The 20323-nt window shown below is 37.3% G+C and overlaps 1 protein-coding gene across 2 annotated transcripts in view; it reads left to right on the top strand.

Moving 5' to 3' along the window:
• Positions 1-20323, top strand: part of TUSC3 (tumor suppressor candidate 3) — a 144855-nt gene that overhangs the window by 79696 nt on the left and 44836 nt on the right. For both annotated transcript variants that reach the window (XM_040966221.1, XM_040966220.1), the window contains exons 5-6: positions 2160-2300; positions 12078-12167. In XM_040966221.1, the coding sequence (XP_040822155.1) occupies positions 2160-2300; positions 12078-12167 (231 nt within the window). The remainder of the gene's footprint in view (positions 1-2159; positions 2301-12077; positions 12168-20323) is intronic.

Here is a 20323-nt window from a genome sequence, read left to right as displayed (position 1 = left end):
TATTGAATGAGTATGTATATTTTTAAATTATTTTAAAATAATTATGTGCAACAATTATGTGTTTTCTTCCATTAATATGATCCTGTACGTGCATATGGGATCATCCCTTTTCCCTCTTCCTTTTTTTTTTAATTGTTTTTATATAAAAGGTCAGATTACAGTGTAACAAGGAGAGACGGGAGAGAGAGTACACCTACTGTTTAACTTCCCAAGTGGTTGAAACAGCCAAAGCTCAGCCAGTCAGAGGTTTTGAACTAGGATCTTGTTCTTGCCTTCTCACGTGGATGCAGGGTCCCAGGCACTTTGGCCATCTTGTCCTGCTCTTCCAGGCACATTATGAGAGAGCTGGATCAGAAGTGGAGCAGGCAGGACTCCAGCTTACAGCCCTATGCGATCCCAGCACTGCAGGAAGAGCCTTGAGCTACCATCCAGTAGTTCTAGTCTGGCTCACTTACTTGTTAGTGGAGTGATATTCCTTTGATCTGCCTGGTGTTTGTTCATGATAGAATTCTGCTTTTGTATTTTCTACCAGTTTTTTTTTTTTTTAATGTCTGTGGTTCTATAATGTCCTTATGTACTTCGTTGCTCATGCTAGTTTTGAACATTTGACCAAAGTTTTTCCTGTTGTCCCACTGTATAATTACTTTTTTCTTTCATTTCTTTGTAATTAATTGGTCTGTGTGGAGCTGCCCTAAAATCAAGACAAATATCTTGTTTTGCAGTTCCAGCTTTGATCATGATTGTTGCAAAATGATGATTTTTAGCTATAGTTGTCTCTTTGTATTTCTGACTGATGCTTAACACAGTCAGCTCACACATTCTTTCTCCCCCTCTCTTTTTCTATGTATGTATCTATATCTGTCCACCCACGTGTATATCTGTGTCTTTATCATTGCTTGGACTTAGATGCTGTTTTGTATCATGTATATTTTTAAAGTTTCTGTTTATTAATGATATCCTAGCTTCTTACCTACACAAATGATAGACACAAATATTTATTCTAATGAAGTGTATAGTACCTTAACAATTAAATAGTAAAAAGATAAAATGGGCAAAGAAGCTGAATAAACTTCTTCAGGGAAAATATAAAAATATGGGAAAATGCTAAGCCTTGCTAGGTATCAATGAAATCTAAATGAAAACCACAGTGAGACCACAGTAAGACCACAGTATACCTGTTATCGTGTTTACACCCTATAAGTCATATCACAATTTTGAGGAAATAGAGGAATTGGAAGCTTCATACAATGCTAGTAGAGTGTGTAATGGCACAGTTATTCTAGGTACAATTTGGTAATTCCTCATTCCATTACTAGGTATCTACACAAGAGAAGTGAAAGTATTTGTGTAATAATTTGTACCAGAATGTCAAGAGCAGGATTGTCAATAATGACCATTGAGAGGAAACAACTTAAATGTTTGTCAATTGAAGAATGAATAAATAAAATGTGGTATGATCACAAAAGGGAATATTATTCGGAAGGAATGCATTACCCATATATGTTACTATGTGAATGAATGTGGAAGATATTAGCTATGTGAAAGAAAATAGTGGCTCTACACCTCACATTATGTTAAAGTTCAGAATAGGAGTAACTTTAAAGAGGGAAAATGGGTTACTAGTTACTTAAGTATGGAAGTTGGGAGGGATAAGTGAGCTATTGTGGTTATTAAAATGTTCTTAAGACAGTAATGATGGAGGCATATTTGGGTTTACTAAACAATGTATTTTCAGTGGGGAAATTATAAGTAGTTATGATTTAACTCATTAAAGTCACGAAAATAGCTTCTTAAAAGTTCCCATTTGATATAGTATAAATCTTACATTCCTTCTTACCCTTTCTGTTTGCTGTTTGATTGCATGTTCTGTGGGTGAACCTGAACAGCATTGGGTTAGATTATGTAAATACATTTCATGTTCTTGAATGTATTCACATAAAATTGAGAGTGATCTTTTTCACGTAGTCACATTATCTTAAAGCACGGTTTTTTGACTCCTTAAAGGTGTAAATATCGTGTTAGTGCGAGGTGTAATTTTAGGATGTAACTTTCTGAGTTTTTTGCTGTTATTGTTGAAGACTGGCAGAACGACAATATGTGTAACAGGAAAAATTAGTATTTTTCTTTTCCTTTAAAATTTCTCATTGCATTTTTTGCAGATTCGGGTTTTTAGACCACCCAACTACTCTGGTACTATTGCTTTGGCCTTGTTGGTGTCACTTGTTGGTGGTTTACTTTATTTGAGAAGGAACAACTTGGAGTTCATCTATAACAAGACTGGTTGGGCCATGGTATCTCTGGTACAGTATCATATTTTACGTATTTCCTATGTTTTTGAAAGATAGTATAACTTGTCCAGTGTTAACAGCATGCAGCATATTATTACTCTCATGAAAATCAAATTTCAGTGAGAATTAATGTTGTAGGACTTGGGTGATTCAGTTTCAGTTCACTTTGTCTAAATTATGCTATCCTCCTTTTTAGTGTTAAAATGTAATGTCTTGATATATTTGGCATTTACAAGTACTACATAGACATTTTTTGAATGTATTGAAATATGTGGGGTTAATTAGAATAATTTCCAACTAAAAAGGTTTGGAAATATTCTCATTTATTTATTTTTTCCCGTTGTAACTTTCTTGGATTTTGTTTACCTTGTGAGTGGGAGAACATCTTTTCTTTCTCAGATTGGGTATTTATAGCTCATGAAAAATTATAAAATAATTACACATCATACAAAAGTATGAACTTAAAAATTAAACTGATTTGGAGTTTCTTGAAATTTGAGTCCACCTGTACTTGCCTTGTCAGAGCCAGATCAGGTGATTTTGTGTACCTCTGGTCAGCATGCTTTACCTTGATAGCTAGTAGAGATATAAGAACACCACTAGACTTTGCTGTAAGGAATTTCTTATAGGGATGCAAATTAATCAAGACATAAAGTGTAAAGTGTGCTATGATGGAAATAAGCAGTTATTGCCAGAGGAATACCAAAAAAAAAAAAAAAGGTACCTGACCTAATGTAAAAGGAATCATTACATGTTTCCTGGACCATATGTAAGAGTAAGTAAAATTATAGGCCTGGTACAATAGCCTCGTGGGAAAATCTTCGTCTTGCAACCAGCAGGGTCCCATGTTGATGTTAGTTTGTATTCCAGCAGCTCCATTTCCCATCCAGCTTCCTGCTTGTGGCCTGGGAAAGCAGGAGAGGACAGCCCAAAACCATAGGAACCTCCACTTAAATGTGAGACCTAGAGGAAACTCCTGGCTTCAGATTGGCTTGGCTCTGACCATTGCAGCCACTTGTGGAGCGAACCAGTGGAAGGAAGATCTTTCTCTGTATCTCCTTCTCTCTGTATATCTTTCTTTCCAATTAAAAAATCTTTTTTTTAAAAAAGTAAATGAAATTCTACAGTAATCGGATCATATCAGAATTTGCAAAGCTTAGGCTTTTGTGAGAATTAGAATTCTGTATGGCTAGCTAGCATGATGATGTCCAGACAGGAGTGATTAAGTAATGAAGTTGGAGTGAAAAGAATGGAGCAGTCTCATCCATAATGCTGGTGAATATGGGTTTTCTGCCTGGGCACAGGGAAGCCATGGGATGATGAATGACATGTTTATTCTGTTTAGTCTGGGAAATTAATTGAAATGTGTAATGTGGAAGTATGACTATGAGATAAAGTGGGTGTGATCTATCTCCCTGGTACACAGATACTATTTCAGTTGATGCAAAAGTATATTTTCTTTTTATTATTGTTATCATGCTAAACTGTTTAAAGCAGTTAATAAAATTGAAATTTAAGCATTGCATAAAGTATATGCAGACAGCAATACATCAGTTACATCTGTGGTGAGTAGATCGTGAGCTAGTCTGGACCATGTTGTGGGTGGATTCTGAGCAGGTCTGGGCTTCAGACTGAAGATTTTTGCTCTACCTACATCTCCCATTTTATGGGTGGATCTCAGGTGAGTCTGGACTAGTAGCTTGGGTGCTTTACTCCCCAACTACAGCCATGAAGCATTGAAAATACGGTCTGACTGACCCAGGTGTCAATGGTGCCAGGCAAAGCTCTCACACCATCTGAGGACTTGGGGATGTGGGATTACTGGGAGTCTGGGAGATGGCATGAAGGGGTTGGGCATGAGCAGAGACCTGAAGGTTCATTTCCAGGTAAGGAATGGCTTCTGAGGAACTTACAAGGTAAGACCACTCTACTAGATGTGCTAGTATATGGAAGCCACCAGTGAGTGTCAGAAAAGGGAACGGGTACTGTGAGAATGTTGGCTAGTCATTCCCCATCATCGGGTACTGGGATAGTTGAGAGGCTGAGTATGGCCTCTCCCTTTCTCTCCCCTCATACAGAAATGGGAAGAAGAAATAAAAAATTTGGAAATAATGATCACACCCACTTTTTCCTAGCCCTAAATCTTTTCCACTCTGATCAACTATGTAAATGTCTAAACTAATAAAAAAGAGTTTAAAAAGATTAAAATGAAACAAATGAAGGCATCAACACAACATATCAAAACTTATGGGACATGATCAAGGCAATGTTAATAGGAAAGTTCATCTCAGTCAGTGCTTATACCAAGAAATTGGAAAAGCACCAAGTAAATGAGCTAATCGTACATTTAAAGGAGCTAGAAAAACAACATGAAAGCATTCCAAGATTAGAGGAAAAGAAGAAATAACTGAAATAAGGAGGAAATAAATCAAATAGAGACCAAAAGAACAACATGAAGATCAATGAATCAAAGAGGTGGTTCTTTGAGAAAATAAACAAAATAGATTCCCCAATAGCCCTGCTAATATAAAAAAGGAGGGAGAATATAAGAATCAATAGGATCAGTGATGGAAAAGGGAAATACGACAGCAGATACCTTGGAAGTACATAGAATTATTAGTAATTATTACAAGCAACTACATGCCCACAAATCAGAAGACCTGAAAGAAATGGATAGATTTTCGTGCACATACAATCTACCAAAACTGAATGATGAGGCAGTTAATCATCTAACTAGACCTATATGTTAAGGACTGAGTTTGAATCTGTAATTAAAGCTTTCCCAACTGTAGTAAGCCTTATAACACATGGCTCACTGCTGAATTCTACCAAATATTGCAAAATCTTACCCCAATTGCCCACAAGGTGTTTTCAAACAATAGAAAAGGAGGCAGTCCTTCCAGAATCTTTTTATGAAACTAATATCACCTTAATACCAAAGACAAATAGAGATGCAATAGGAAAAGAATACTACAGACTGATATGCTTGATAAGAGATGCAAAGGTCCTCAAGAAAGTACTAGCCAACAGGATCCAGCAGCACATCAGGCAGATTATTCACCCAGACTAGGTGGGATTTATCCCTGGCATACCAGTGATAGTTTCACATTCGCCAGTCAATAAACGTGATGCACAACACCAAAAGATTTAAAAGTAAAATCAATATGATCTTCTCAGGAGATGCAGATGATGAACTAGGATTTGATCCCATTTGTCCGACTGCAATTTCTATATATCTTTCCACAAAACTAGGCTTTTCTATGTCTAGGCATCTATCAGATGTGTTAGACGTTTAACCCACCAGATATAGTGAGCCACTGTGGTAACCGATCCATGCAGTGGAAAATAGGATGCATAAATATTAAGTAAAATAGATCTGTTTAAAGATCAGTTTTGTGACCTGGATGGTTACATCATGCAGATTTCTTGTTTTGCTTTGTTTTTAATCCTTGAAAGCTAATTAACTTGGCCTGGCACAGTATACTCTAGCATTTTCAAACATATACTTGAGAAAGGAATTTTGGCAGCTGTAGTGCTCCCCAGTGGCAGCCTTTTAGGAATTGGTAACAGGCTGCAGAGAGCAGACATGTTTTGAAACAATGTGTTTGAAACTCTGCAGTGATGATAAAACTTTGAAGTAAAAAAATATTAAAGTACTTTTATTTTAAGCTCTCAGCTTCCATCAATAACATAAATACAATTGTCTGGTGACTTTTACTTGTCTGTTGATGGCCCACAGATATCTTTAAGTCATTTAGGAATGAAGGTCAAATATGTAATAATTTTTTTCAGAATTTTCTGAAAAAGTCATCATGATCGTTAATACCATTACCACCATCAAAACTGATTCTGTGTTTACAACCTGGAAATCTGGGTTTATTCATTTCTAATTTATTCTGGTTATTCAGATCCTCATATTTTCAGTATAACTGATACCATATTTCTTCTAGAAATGAAAATCCGTTTATAAATTTGCCAAAATGCTGTGATCTGCTTTGCAGAAACTCTCAAAGCATTGACTTTGCACAGTAAAAGGAAATCCCAGAAGTTAAAACAGTAATGGATTATATATAGAGACAAACCTCTTTAGTAATAAGTAAATAAGTAAATAAGCTAAAAAGATATATGGAAGAGACAGTAGTTGATGAAAAAATAAGCCTTTTGATGAAGCATTATCTCCATGCTAATTTCTTAGTGAAAAAACAAGATCTAGGTGTAGTTATCAACTGTATCCTTACCATTGAATCTGTTGAAAAGTGCTCTCCTAGGAATACTGGGTTTTTAAGTATCTACTTCTATGCAGATAATATAAGAAGGCTGATCATTGTTCTGTTTTTCCTTGTTGTGTTCCTTTAGGTTGTATATGACTCATAGGCAAGACAAAAATGATAAAGTGTAGACTGGATAAAAAGTTACTCATACTGCTTTAGAACAGGGAAGGGGAACATCTGCAGCATATAAAGCATAGAAAACTGGTCTGTGTAGTTTCCTGGTTCTGTTTTTTTTTTTTTTTCCTTTAAAAAAAAACCAAAAAGCATTGAGGGGGAAGCTAATAAATAGATCCTCCTGGTCACTTGCTTACTAAGGAGAAAAAGTCTCGTCACTACTTGTGTATGTTGATTGTTCATGAAGCCAAGTGTGGGTTGTTGATTAGTTCGGAAAAGCAGGGACAGTTGATGCCTGAAAGAAAGACAACTTTGGGCCAATGGTGTTCTTAATTCATCAAGAAACTATAGAAACATGTAGCTGGAGTCAGGTTGCTATGTTCAGTTCATTGTTGAAGCACCTCCTTCTGTAAAAGATAATGTAGTAGAAAACACTACAGTGAGGTAGGAATTTAAACCTGGATTTTTTTTTAAAAAAAGCTTTATTTTTAATGCAAAGTCAGGTATACAGAGTGGAGGAGGGACAGAGAGGAAGATCTTCCATCTGATGATTCACTCCCCAAGGGACCGCAATGGACAGTCCTGCACTGATCCAAAGCCAGGAGCCAGGAACTTTCCTCCAGGTCTCCCACATGGGTGCAGGGTCCCAAGGTTTTTGGCCATCCTCAACTGCTTTCCTAGGCCACAAGCAGGGAGCTGGATGGGGAGTGGAGCTGCCAGGATTAGAACTGGTGCCCCTATGGAATCCTGGTGCGTTCAAGGCTTTAGCTGCTAGGCCACTGTGCCGGGCCCCTGGATTTGTTTTTGGTTTTGGCTTTTGCATATAGTCCCTACTGTTTAGAATTGTTCCTGGAATGTAGAAACCACTTGATATATACCTGTTGAACAAGTGAAAATTGTAAATAATGTGAGGTTTAAGGATGTTTTGAACACTGGTTGGTAGTTATATCAGTTGTGGGTAGTCCAGGGCTGGGCCTATTCATCTTTTCAGTATATTCATGTTTTTCTTTACTCACATGCTTATTAATCATTCACTTAGAGTGTGAACACCTCTTGTGTATTCAGAACCGTGAAGATCCATGTAGATTACAAAACTAGGACAAAAAGCGAACAAGCAAACACTTCAGACGTTAATCCTGTCCTCGGGGACCTTACTTTCCTCCTGAGGAAGGTCTGATCAAAATACATCCAAACTGCTGTATTTGCAAAATTTGTTGTTTTTAGAACTTTAAAAGAATTGCCTACAGGTGAGAACCAATACTTTCCAAACAGATTGTCTGGAGGTATGCTTTGACTTAATTGCAGCAATGTCTTGGTGGCATTTTTACTTGGCTTTCTCCATCCTACTGTTTGGTCTCATTTTTGCCCTAAAGCCAATGCTTAAGAAAAAAAAGAAAGAAAGCAAACAAAAACAAAACAAAACAGTTTCTAATAGAATATGAAAATCTGAACTTACAATGTTAAATTCTTTGTCAGAACAGAGAAGTATGTGCAGTTATTTATGATTTAGAAACTTTACTAATCTTGAGATTTAGACTTTTTGCTGGTGAAGAATGGGTAATAGCTTTATCTAGAAAGCTGCTCTGAAACAATATGGAGTAGTTTTATAACCTTGTGAATTCAGCATTACAACTTAGGGGGCCAAATGCTGCTGGTTAGTAAATCAGCCTGCCATGTCACCATCTCAATTTAGTGCCAGGTTAGTGCTAATATACCTAGGTAGGCAGTGCTTAGGGCCGTGGTACCTACATCGGAGACCTGTGTGTATCTGGTTCCTAGTTTTTCATTGGCCCAGACCTGGCCGTTGTAACCATCCGGGACAGTAAAACCAGAATATCGAAAAACTCCCCTCATCTCTCCCTTCTCTCTCTCCTGCCTCTTTCTCTCTTCTCCCTCTCCTCTCTCACTCCTCTCTCTTTCCCTCTTCAACACTCTACTCTGCTTTTCAGCTGATGAGCTAAATAAATACATTTTGAAAAAAGTTATAACTTAATAGCCATCAGGCTTTTCCTTGGTAAGCTTCGGTGGCTGAGGTGAGTCAGATGTGGACTGAAGGTTGACGGGGTCGTAAGGCAGCCCTGGAAACAGTGCATTCTTCTGCTGGATTAAGGTGGTCTCACACTAATGCAGTGATTAGCATTAAGGAAATTGGGCAGATCTACACTGTTTGACCAAACTAACAGAAGAATGAGAAAATCTGCTTATTCTACTAAGTATTAAAGTAGGAAAATAACTGATTCTTCTAAACATAAAAAGAAGAACAATTCATTTTATCTAAACTCCTTCATGAATGGGAAAAAGGAGAAAGGCTGTGAACGTTCTGAAGAGAAATTAGTTTTCAGTTGATAATGTAACAGGGACAGGGTTGAGCATTTGATATGGCAGTTATATACCTCCTGGGATGTCCTCATTGATGTCAGAGTCCTCAGTTTGTGTCCTTGTGGCTCTGTTTCTGATTCCAGCTAATGCATACTATGTGAGCGTTAGTCAGGGGGTCAGTGCCACCATGCTGGAAGACCTGAAGTTCTTCACTTTAGGACTCAGCACAGCACTGCCTCAACAGTTTCAGGCAGTAGGGGTGTGCTGGCAAATGGATGGTACCTGTTTCTCTGTTTATCCACTCTGTTTTTTTGTCTGCTTTTCAAATAAATGAATAATTTTAAAAATCTGACAGGGATATTTGAAAATGGATACATGATGGGCCAGCCCTTGTCATGATTATGGATGGAATTATAATAACCAATATAGTAAAAATTCATGATAAATAAAATGGTAACATTAGCTGTTTGTTTCAATAAAGATCTTCTATGTGAAAATTTTTTTCTATGTGAGAGTTTCTATGTTAAGAGGACTAAAAATATCTCACACTCATGATGTATCTCATAATGCATGCATGTGGTATTTTATAGGTTAAGAGTCTGCTAGGCAATTAAAAATAATGGGAAGCTTCCTTAATAAGCATTGATTGCACATTGGATTTGTTACCAAATGGGAATCCTTGAGATAAAGAGGGCGCAGCGCGGTGGCCTGGCGGCTAAAGTCCTCACCTTGAATGCCTTGGGATCCCATATGAGCACCAGTTCTAATCCTGGCAGCTCCACTCCCCATTCAGCTCCCTGCTTGTGGTCTGGGAAAGTAGTCAAGCATGGCCCAAAGCCTTGGGACCCTGCACCCATGTGGGAGACCTGGAAGAGCAGGTTCCTGGCTCCTGGCTTTGGATCAGTGCGGGACTGTCCATTGTGGTCCGTTGGGGAGTGAATCATCAGATGGAAGATCTTCCTCTCTGTCTATCCTCCTTCCTGTATATCTGACTTTGCAATAAAAATAAATAAATAAATAAATAAATTACAAATGATGCATTTTAGTAAAGTCTATGGGCAATGCACTATAAAAATGAAAATTTTCATTAGGTGGCGATCTAGTTTTGTAAATGAAAAAAATATTTAATGTCAAATTCAGCAGGGCTAATGAACAACATGTTTATGCAAATGAATTTTCTTTATCTGTACCATGGGAAAGAAGCTGAGGGGTCAGTCTTGTGGCAAATCAGGTTGAATTGCTACCTGCATTCTTGCGTCTGTGATGAAAGTCGTATCAAGTCCCAGCTACTCCACTTCTGACCCACTCCCTGCTAAGTTCCTTGGGAAAACAGTGGGAGATGGACCAAGGCTGTGGGCCCCTACACCCCAGTAGAAGTTGTTCCTGACTTACCTCCGATCTGGCATTGATCTCTGGCCATTTGGGGAGTGAATCAGTGTCTATTCCAATAGACCAGTAAATCTTTAATAAAAAAATACTGAAATTTCATTCATGCATTGTCAGAATATCAAAAGCCCTCCTGAATCAGTCTAATAAAAGATATGCAAAACTCCTGTGCCAGAAACTCAAATATTACATTTTTAAAGCCTAAACAATATTGAGTGTAACAAATTTAATAAGTTGGAATTCAACAATGTAATGTTCATTCTACCCCAGGCAGATTCTTAGAAACTCCCCCTATTTTAGTTTGTTTGATGGTTAGTGGAAGCTGTCAACGAGCAAATTTTAATGAAAGTGAAAGGGTAGGAAATAGGACAGTCATTGAAGAAGAACAGTGCTGAAGAACTTGCACAAATATTTCTTACAATGTAAGTAAATATTACTGCATGGTGTTAATATCATGAAGAACCCCATGATGCGATTGTATTAACCTGTATTAAGACAGACTCAGGCTTGTAAGTTCAACTGGGTCAAGTGAGGTGATTTAAGGGGTAATCATGGTGTTAAAAAAAATGATGGAAGGTCCAGTGCTATGGCTTATGTGACTAATTCTCCATTTCCAAGTGCCAGCATCCCATTTGGGTGCTAGTTTCTGTCTCTTCTATTCCACCTCCCATCCAGCTCCCTGCTTGCATGCAGGATGGCTCAAGTATCTAAGAGCCTGCTTCCATGTGGGAGACCAGGAAGAAGCTCCTGACTCCTGCGCACCTCAGCTATGTCCATTGCAGCCATTTGGAGAGAGAACTGGAGGGTGGAAGATCTTTCTGTTCCTCCTCCTCTCTAAACCTGACTTTTCAATGAAAAGAAATAATTCTTTTTAAAGAATGGTAGAGATTCATATGAGAATAAGTGCATTTCATCTCTCACCTGTGAACTATATTTACAAAAGACGTGGAATTGTGAATTTTAAGCATTAAATGAAAACATTAACGTTGTCGGAGAAAAGCTTGCTTACTTGTATATTCTCATGATTGAACTCTAACTTCTGTCTCATGCATTTTTCTCCCTTAACTTCCTTGTAATGCCTTAGATCTTAGAAATTAGTTTTCCAAATATAGGATTCCCCCTGTAACAGCTGCAGCATAGCAGAAGTATAAATAATATCTCTGGAATATGCTTGGCTTGTTTTTATGTGATTTCTTTCATCTCCAATTTGTGAATGTATTATGCCATGTACTTTGTTGAAAAACTTTGACTACTTCTATAGATCTAAGTGCTATATGCACCGTGACTATTGATTCTTGGTGATCCAGTCTTACACACGAACAAAGTTAGGTGGATCTAGAAAGTAAATTCCCTTGGATTCTAACTTCCACTAAGACATCAGGCCTTTCCTCTCTGCTTCTGGCTGGATCAGGGTAGAACACAGTATCACCTAATCTGTCTCATGCAGATACTGGAAGTTAGCCAGTTTCCATCGCTAACGTACCTCTTCTTCTGAATTAGTAACCAGCTTTTATATAATTGTAAGCTGAGATTCAGGGAAAATCAGCGACATGTGCAGCCCAAGTTAGTATGCCAAAGAAAAGTCTTGTGGATCATCTGATAAATGATTCTTAATTCTAGTTTCATGATGACACTGTTAAAAGTGTAAAAGTCTGGTATTCTTTCACTTATATGTTGAAAATTGAACCTTGTTTTTCAGTGTATAGTTTTTGCTATGACTTCTGGCCAGATGTGGAATCATATCCGTGGTCCTCCATATGCGCATAAGAACCCGCACAATGGTCAGGTGGTAAGTGTGCACTTTCTCAGTATTAATATGCTGAACTTTGGTCATGAGAGATTTATATATCAAACATTATGTTTAGTGTTTGGTGTTATTTGCTGCTTCTGTCATATGCACACACACACACATACAAAGGGAAACACGCATATACACATGTACATACATGCACATAAACCTGTGCATGCCTGTGGTTGCTTTATTGTTGAGCTTTACAAAATTCATTCACTGTGTTGGTGATGTACAGTGTACTTACATAAACTACTCTTTAGCTTTATGGGCTGTGTTAGCAATCAATATGTAATAGGACTAGAGGAGATAGGCACTGGATCCAGAGCCAGCCTCCTGCCAGCAGTAAATTTGTTTTCTGAGGAAATTAATTAAAACCTGATTTAAAAAAAAAATCCTGGCTTTTACTACATTAGAATGTTAGCAAGTTTTTGTCACAGGATTAAAAATGAAATTGATGTATTGTTGAATTAGTAGTTGAGGTCATGTTAGTAATTGCTACCAAATTCATTTAATTTAGTTTCCCATCTTCCCTTTCCAAAATTTTGGTGGATCTGGGATATTGTGATAGGTCGACATAAGAAAAAGCTCCCTGTATCTTTATATGATATTAATGAAGATTAATAACATTTCAAGGTTTCTTTTTTTTGTTTTTGCCTTTTGTTTTGAAAAATATGTAGATACTAAGAAGCTAATAAGAAGAGCTAATTGTAAATTTTCAATTATATTCATTAATACATTCGTTAGTTCATTAATAAATTCATTCTCATAGTTTTGTGAACATTTTCAGATTTCTATAGATGCAAAAGGTACAGAGTCAATAGGCTCTTTGGATACTCAGTTGACATTTTCTTACTGTGCTTGTATGTTTCTGAAGTCTCTTGGTTTCCAGAGAGAATAGATTCTCCAAACTATTTTCTTCAATTTTTTAAAATGGAACTTTACAGTCAGAAAGATTTGGAATTTACTCCAGAGGAATGCTCTGTTCCCTTACCTTGGACTCCTCACGCTAATCCAGTCTTCTGTGTGAGACTCCCTAGAGGGTCCTGTTGAAACGTGCAGCCCTTCTCACTCATCTTCCTGTCCCCCCATACTTTTTCCTATTGTAATTTCTCCCATAATACTTAGTACTTTGTAGCTTATTGTATATTTACTTATTTGATACTATTTTTTGGTCTCCCTTTTGCCATGAACCCAGTAATATTTAATATTAATATTTAAACTCCTATCTGTTAGTAAATGTTAGTTTAGGAAATTTTACATTATTTTTATTACTGATGTTTTCTTCCAAAGTAGTTTTCTTGAGTTAATGTAAAAATATAAAAATTAATATGAAAACATATTACTTATATTTGTATTCACATTATTTGCAGCTTGCTAAAGTACATGAAAAATTGATCAGTATATTGTTGTGATCTCCAACTTCTTGACTATCATCCACCAATTTGCTAATTCATGATATCTTGGCCTCTGGCACATGTTTTATTGGAATAATCCTAAAGGACTTTGTCTTATTAATAACAACCAGTGCTATCCATCAGTCATTGAGAATATGTCAGGCATCACGCTATGGAGACTAAATTTATTCTAAATGATACCATGATTATATGGTATTACAATATGAATATATGTGGAATTGAATTACCAGTTAAGATTTAAATCCAAAATGATTTGTTTTCCATGTTCTATGTTGGGTACTGTACAAAGAAACTTGATTTAAGGTTGTTTGTAGTCCATCTTATTCCTTATAGCTAAGCTTTATTTTGCTACCTCCTTTCTTGTAATATCATCTACTTCTGTCAAAGCATATCCATACTTCAACTCAGGTGATCTACTATCCCGCTGAAATTCATCCCTCTGCAATAGCCCTGGAATTCCATCCTCTTTATATATTTATGAATATATGATATCAATCCATGTATGTATCACAGATTTTTCATTGTATTGGTTTTTTAAGTGTTCTTTATTTCCTATATGTGTCAAATTCATTTACTTTTATTGGAAAGTCAGAATTACAAAGAGGAGAGACAGAGACAAAAGTCTTCCATTTGCTGGTTCACTCCCCAAGTGGCTGCAACAGCTGGAGCTGAATTGATCAGGATCCAGGAACTTCTTCCAGGTCTCCCACGCATTGTAGGGTCCCAAGACTTTGGGCTGTCCTCTACTGTTTTCCCAGGCCACAATCCGGTAGCTGGATGGGAAGTGGAGCAGCTGGAATATGAACCTGTGCGCATATGGGAACATGATGCATGTAAGGTGAGGACTTTAGCCACTAGGTTACCATGCCAGAGCCAAGTCGAGTTCTTAAACATAAGAAATTTCTGTTAATTTTTTTTTCATTTGTACAGCTTGTATATAGTTGCTCAGCAGGAAAAAAAAAAAAAAGGAAGAAACAGAAAGTTCTTCCATCTGCTGGTTCACTCACCTTTGTTCTCATTGGCATGAGCTGGTACAGGCAAGATCCAATCAATATGTGGGTAGCAGGGACCCAAGCACTTGGGTCATGTTCGGTGCGTTGGCCTTTTACTTGGGCCATTACATTAGCAGGAAGCTGGCTCTGAAGTGGAACCAGCGGGATTTGAAGTTCCCCGTAGTGGATTCGGCACTATAGACAGCTTAACCTGCTCCCACCCTTGAATATTTATTTTTAAAGATTTATTTATTTATTGGAAAGTCAGATATACAGAGAGGAGGAGAGACAAAGAGGAAGATCTTCCATCCCCAAGTGAGCGCAACTGCCAGTGCTATGCCGGTCCGAACCAGGATCCAGGAACTTCTTCCAGGTCTCCCACACGGGTGCAGGGTCCCAAGGCTTTGGGCCGTCCTCGACTGTTTTCCCAGGACACAAGTAGGGAGCTGGATGGGAAGTGGAGCTGCCAGGATTAGAACCGGCAACCATATGGGATCCCGGCATGTTCAAGGTGAGGACTTAAGCCACTAGATCACGACGCTGGGCCCAAATACTTATTTTTAAGTTACACATTAGAAACAATTTTTTTATTGACTTAGAGATATTTGGGATTTTAAAAATGTAAAAGAAATTCTCCTCCATGTTTCTATATTACTATCTTTAACTTTTTAAAATTTTTTGTTATTATTTTCCATTATATGCCTTTGTAGCTATGGGGATTCTCTCTTTTCATCCATTTTCCTCTCCCAAACCCCCCTCTATTATTATAGTAGCGTAGTCTTTTAGTAACAGTTACAGGTTTAACATTCTGCTATTGAAGTGCATCATAGCATTGTAGGTATGAACCAAGATAGTGAATTAGTATCATCTTGTCATAGTGTATTTAGCTGTTACATTGGGAGCCTTTGCTGTAATAGAGATCGGTAGTGCAGCATATCTTCAGTTCCCAGCATGTAGGCTCCATTATATTCGTTTATGAGAACATATGTTCATACTTGTTCACCTACTTAACTGTTGGCTACTTGATATTTTGCATGAAGGAATTAATATTTTACAAGATGAAACTGCGTAAATCTTGGGCAAAGATGCTGTATTGGCACAGAGAAAATATTTAAGAAAATAGAATATTCTGTTTCAAAAATATAATTTGAAAAGCAGGGTGTCTGGCATAGATGCAGAGAGTGGATTGAGTCCCTCCTGCTTGATTTGGATGCTGGTGCTTAAATGCTCTGTCCTCTCCCGCATCAGCAGGGATCTGGGTGACATGTGGAGCATTCCGGACTGCTAACAGCCTGTATAGGGTGCCAGTGACACGGGTGGTTGCTTTATCCACCGTGCCACTGTGCTTGCCTGACATTCTTGTGTTTACAGCAAAACCTTATACACAAATACCAGCTGATTAAACCTAATTTTAGTTCCATTAAAAAAAAACTTTATACATTTATTTTATGTCCAGTTTTGAATTAGGGTTTTTTTTTAAAAAGACTTGTTTATTTTTATTGCTGAGTCAGCTATATATAGAGAGGAGGAGAGACAGAGAGGAAGAGCTTCCATCTGCTGATTCACCCCCCAAGCAGCCACACTGGTCGGAGCTGAGCTGATCCAAAGCCAGGAGTCTGGAGCCTCTTCTGAGTCTCCCACGAAGGTGCAGGGTCCCTAGGCTTTGGTCAAACCCCAACTGCTTTTTCAGGCCACAAGCAGGAGGAGGCTGAATGGGAAGCTGGGCCACTAGGATTAGAACCGGCGTAATATGGGATCCTGGCACTTGCAAGGAGAGGACTTTAGCCACTAGACTGTTGCACTGAGCCCTTGAATGAAATCTAATGCTTGTTTTAAATAATTATTGCTTATTATTATTTAAAAATTATTTGTAAATCATTATTTAAAAATAATTCCAATATTGAGTTATAATTGCAGTGTTGAAATGAACAAACTTTGTAAACACTTTGCATTGGTGCTGTAAGTGTCTGATTCCTAGAAGCAGTTTTTTATTTTCTTCATCTAAAGTAGGAGTGTCTGTTTCTAAACAGCATCCTGGAGGGTGATGGATAATTTTATGCCAGATTTTTAATACTGAAATTGATTGCCAATTTTCCTGTATTTTTGTTTTATTTAATGAAATAAGGACTTTTGGCGTGAGATATGCCATCTTAACTATTTTTAATTGTGCAATTCAGTGTTCACTGGGCAGGATATTGTACAGCAGACTTCAAGACTTGAATATATATATACATACATATTCATATATACGCTTCATTTTCCCCGTGCTCTTATTGGTAGATATTTTTTCTGCTTTTTGCATCTATTCTAAATATTGCTGCAGTAAATAGAACTGCTAAGTGTCTCTTCGATTTGCAATTTTTTTTAAATTTTTTAAATTTGCAGAGAGGAGAGACAAAGCTCTTCTGTCAGCTGCTTCACTCCCCAAGTGACTGAAATGGCCGGAGCTGAGCCGATCTGCAGCAGGGAGTTTCTTCCAGGTCTCTCGTGCGGGTGTTCAGTTCCAGGGCAGTAGGCCATTCTCTGCTGCTTTCCCAGGCCACAAGCAGAGAGCCCAGATAGAAATGGAGCAGCTGGACACAAACCAGTGCCCACATGGGATCCTGGTACATGTATGGCAAGGACTTTCACAACCAGGCTATCCCACCAGTCTCTTTTACTTTATAACTTCAGGTGGATGCCCAGAAGTGCAATTGCTTCATTTTTGTGGTATTGCTATTTTTAATTTTTTGAGAGTCTTCCTGCTGTTTTTATTTATATATGGTGTGCACATTTCAGGTATTCAACTATGTAAGAACATAGTCAGGGGCCAGTGCAGAGAATCAGTTAGCTAATCAGTAGCATCACATATGGGCACTGGTTCATGTCCTGGATGCTCCACTTGCATCCAGCTTGTGGCCTGGGAAAGCAGTGGAGGGTGCTTCAAAGCCTTGCAACCCTACAACTATGTGGTTTACCCTCAAGAGGCTTCTGGTTCCTTGCTTCAGATCGGCTCAGCACCAGCTGTTGCAATCATTTGTGTGAGTGCACTAGCAAATAGGAGATCTTTTCTGTCTCTCCCCTCTGTAAATCTCTTTCCAATGAAAAGAAATAAATATTTAAAAAGAAAAAGAACATAGTGATATTTTCCACCCTGCCCACATCCTTTGCCAGCTTCTTAACAGGATTGTTTTGTTGTTGAGTTCCTGGAACTCTTTATTCCTTGTGGATATTGTTTTTCATTTTATATTTTGTAATTACTTTCTCTCATTCTGTCAGTTTCCCCTTCACTTTCCTAAATGCTTCCTTTGTAGTACAGCAGCTTCTTAGCTTGGTGAAAGCAAATTGGTCTATATTTGGTTTTATTCCTGTGCTTCTTTTGTGTTTTCTGAGAAATTTCCATCTAATGCCATTATCATATAGTTTACTCAGTTTTTCCTTTAGTAATTTAGTGATATTGGGTCATAGATTTAGATCCTTGATCCATTTTATGTTGATTTTTTGTGAAAGGTACAAGGTAGGAATCTTGTGTCATAATTATCCAATTTTACCAGCTTCATTTGTTATTGTAGCTGTCCTCATTCTGCTTTATGTTTTAGTTGTCTTAGGTTGTTTTACATTCTCACCAATGGGTGCAAGGATTTACTTTTCTCCACATTCTTATCAACCAGTATATATTTATATTGTGCGAGTGAAGGAGATGATGAAAGTTGCTGCTACAATATTTTGAGCATCTTTTATATGTGCATTAGCCAATTTTAAGACTTGGGAAAACTGCTTAGCCAACTCCTTTTCACATTTAAACAATCCATTTATTTGAGTTATTCCCTGTTTTTAAAGACTTGATGTTTAGGGAGTTTTTAATTGTACTTGTGTATTCTGTGAAATTTTAATACAGTAGTACACATCCATACATTTTGTATTGACCTAATTACAGTAATTCTCACATTCATCACCTCAAGTATATGTCATTTCTTTGTGGTGAGACATTAGAAATCTTAGCCCAGCTGTTCTGAAATGCATGATAAATTACGGTTACTTACAGTCGCTCTGCTGTACCGTAGAATTTCAGGACTGTTTCCTCTTAAGTGTATTCTATGTATTGCCTAGTCCCCCTTCTTTCATTTGACCTTGTTTGCTGCCACTTCCTCAGGCAACTTCTAGGAAATTAAAATTTTAGAATCTACGTGCAAGTGAGGTGGTAGCACTTTCTTTATATGACTAGTGTGTTTTACTCATTATTGCAACTGATAGGGTTCAGCCTTTGTATGGCCAACGTTGTATTGCATTTTGTACCTGTATCATTTGTCTTTATCCATTTATCTATTGAGGCACAATAGGCTATTCCCACATGGTGGGTATTGTCCGTATTGCTGCCACAAATATAAATGCACGCGTAGCTCTCAACATTTTGGTGTAATTTTAATTTTCTTCATATTTTTATTCAGTCATGTGCACTCAGTCAACAATTTTGACAGCTTATGTGAAATGCACTTAATTATTTAAACATGGAAATTGCGAAGATGTAGAATCAACCAACACGTCTGTCATCAGATGAATGGATAAAGAAAATGTGGTGCATACATATGATGGAATGCTATTTAACACTAAAAATGGAATTCTGCCATTTGCAACAGTATGAATTCAACTAGTGCCAGTCATATTAAGTGAAATAAGGCAAACATATGTTAAATATTCTTCCTCATATGAAATAATGCACTAACACACACCTCAATCTGAATACAAAATGTTGATTACTAGAGACTTGAAGAAGTCAAGAAGAAAGAAGTAGTTTGGATAAAATACTAGGGGAACGTAGGTGCGGTTCATTAATGGTGACAAGTATAGTAATATGAGATGTTAATGTGGAAGCCAGAGTTTGGCAAATATAGGAATTCTTTAAACTACTTCAGTTTTTCTTTTGGGTATTTAAAATTATTTTGTACAAAAATTTCTGAATAAATGAAATAATATAAGACCTAGTTTATATGTTTGGATCATCAGTTTTTATTTTTAACGGTTAAATTTGTTTCTAAGCCTAATGTCTCTGTTCACATTTATATGAATTATGAAATAAGGCATGTCCAGAAAAACCTGAAAATATTAACATTGCATTTAATTGAGCTTAAATGTGAATGAATGCAGAGAAAGCCAAGAAAATCAATAGTGCAAGGAACATGATGCTGTGCTGATTTGCAAGTTTATTTACTTGTTACTGTTAAGATTCTGTGTAATGGCACAAGTCAAGTACTAATGGTCCACTTAACAGCATGAAAATCATCACAATGCCATTCATTACTGTGTGGCTTAAGGGGAACCATAAAACCATATGGTTACATGGGACATAAAACTATTTTGTGTTGTTAAAAGCAACAATCATCTCTTACAAAGTACATTCAGTGATATAAAGCTTCTACTTAGCTTGTAATTCCTACCATAAATTACTATTCTTTTACCCTTTCTGTCCAAGCTTTGGAGATTTGCTGCTGCCTGAGGAGGTTTATGAGCTTGCCATGTATTACCCAAAAATCTTGGCTGCATTATATTTCAGTTGTAAGTAAAATTAAGTGCCCATGTTTAACATGCACTTACCCAGGGATTTTATTTCAAAATGACACGCTGCTGCTTTAATCAAGAACTTAGCTTTAAGAAGAACTTTGTGTTCTAAAGATCTGTAATCTTACACCTGTCTCTAGTGTGCCAAACATGGATGCCTCAGGGATTTTGCACATTCTAGATCTTTGAAAACTTGTTAGTATTCTTTCAT

Source organism: Ochotona curzoniae, unplaced genomic scaffold (assembly GCF_017591425.1).
Source record: "Ochotona curzoniae isolate NIBS_2020 unplaced genomic scaffold, NIBS_Ocur_1.0 scaffold_4505, whole genome shotgun sequence".
Taxonomy (NCBI): Eukaryota; Metazoa; Chordata; class Mammalia; order Lagomorpha; family Ochotonidae; genus Ochotona; species Ochotona curzoniae.
Note: the sequence above shows the minus strand (reverse complement) of the source record. Positions and strands in the feature narration are given on the sequence as shown.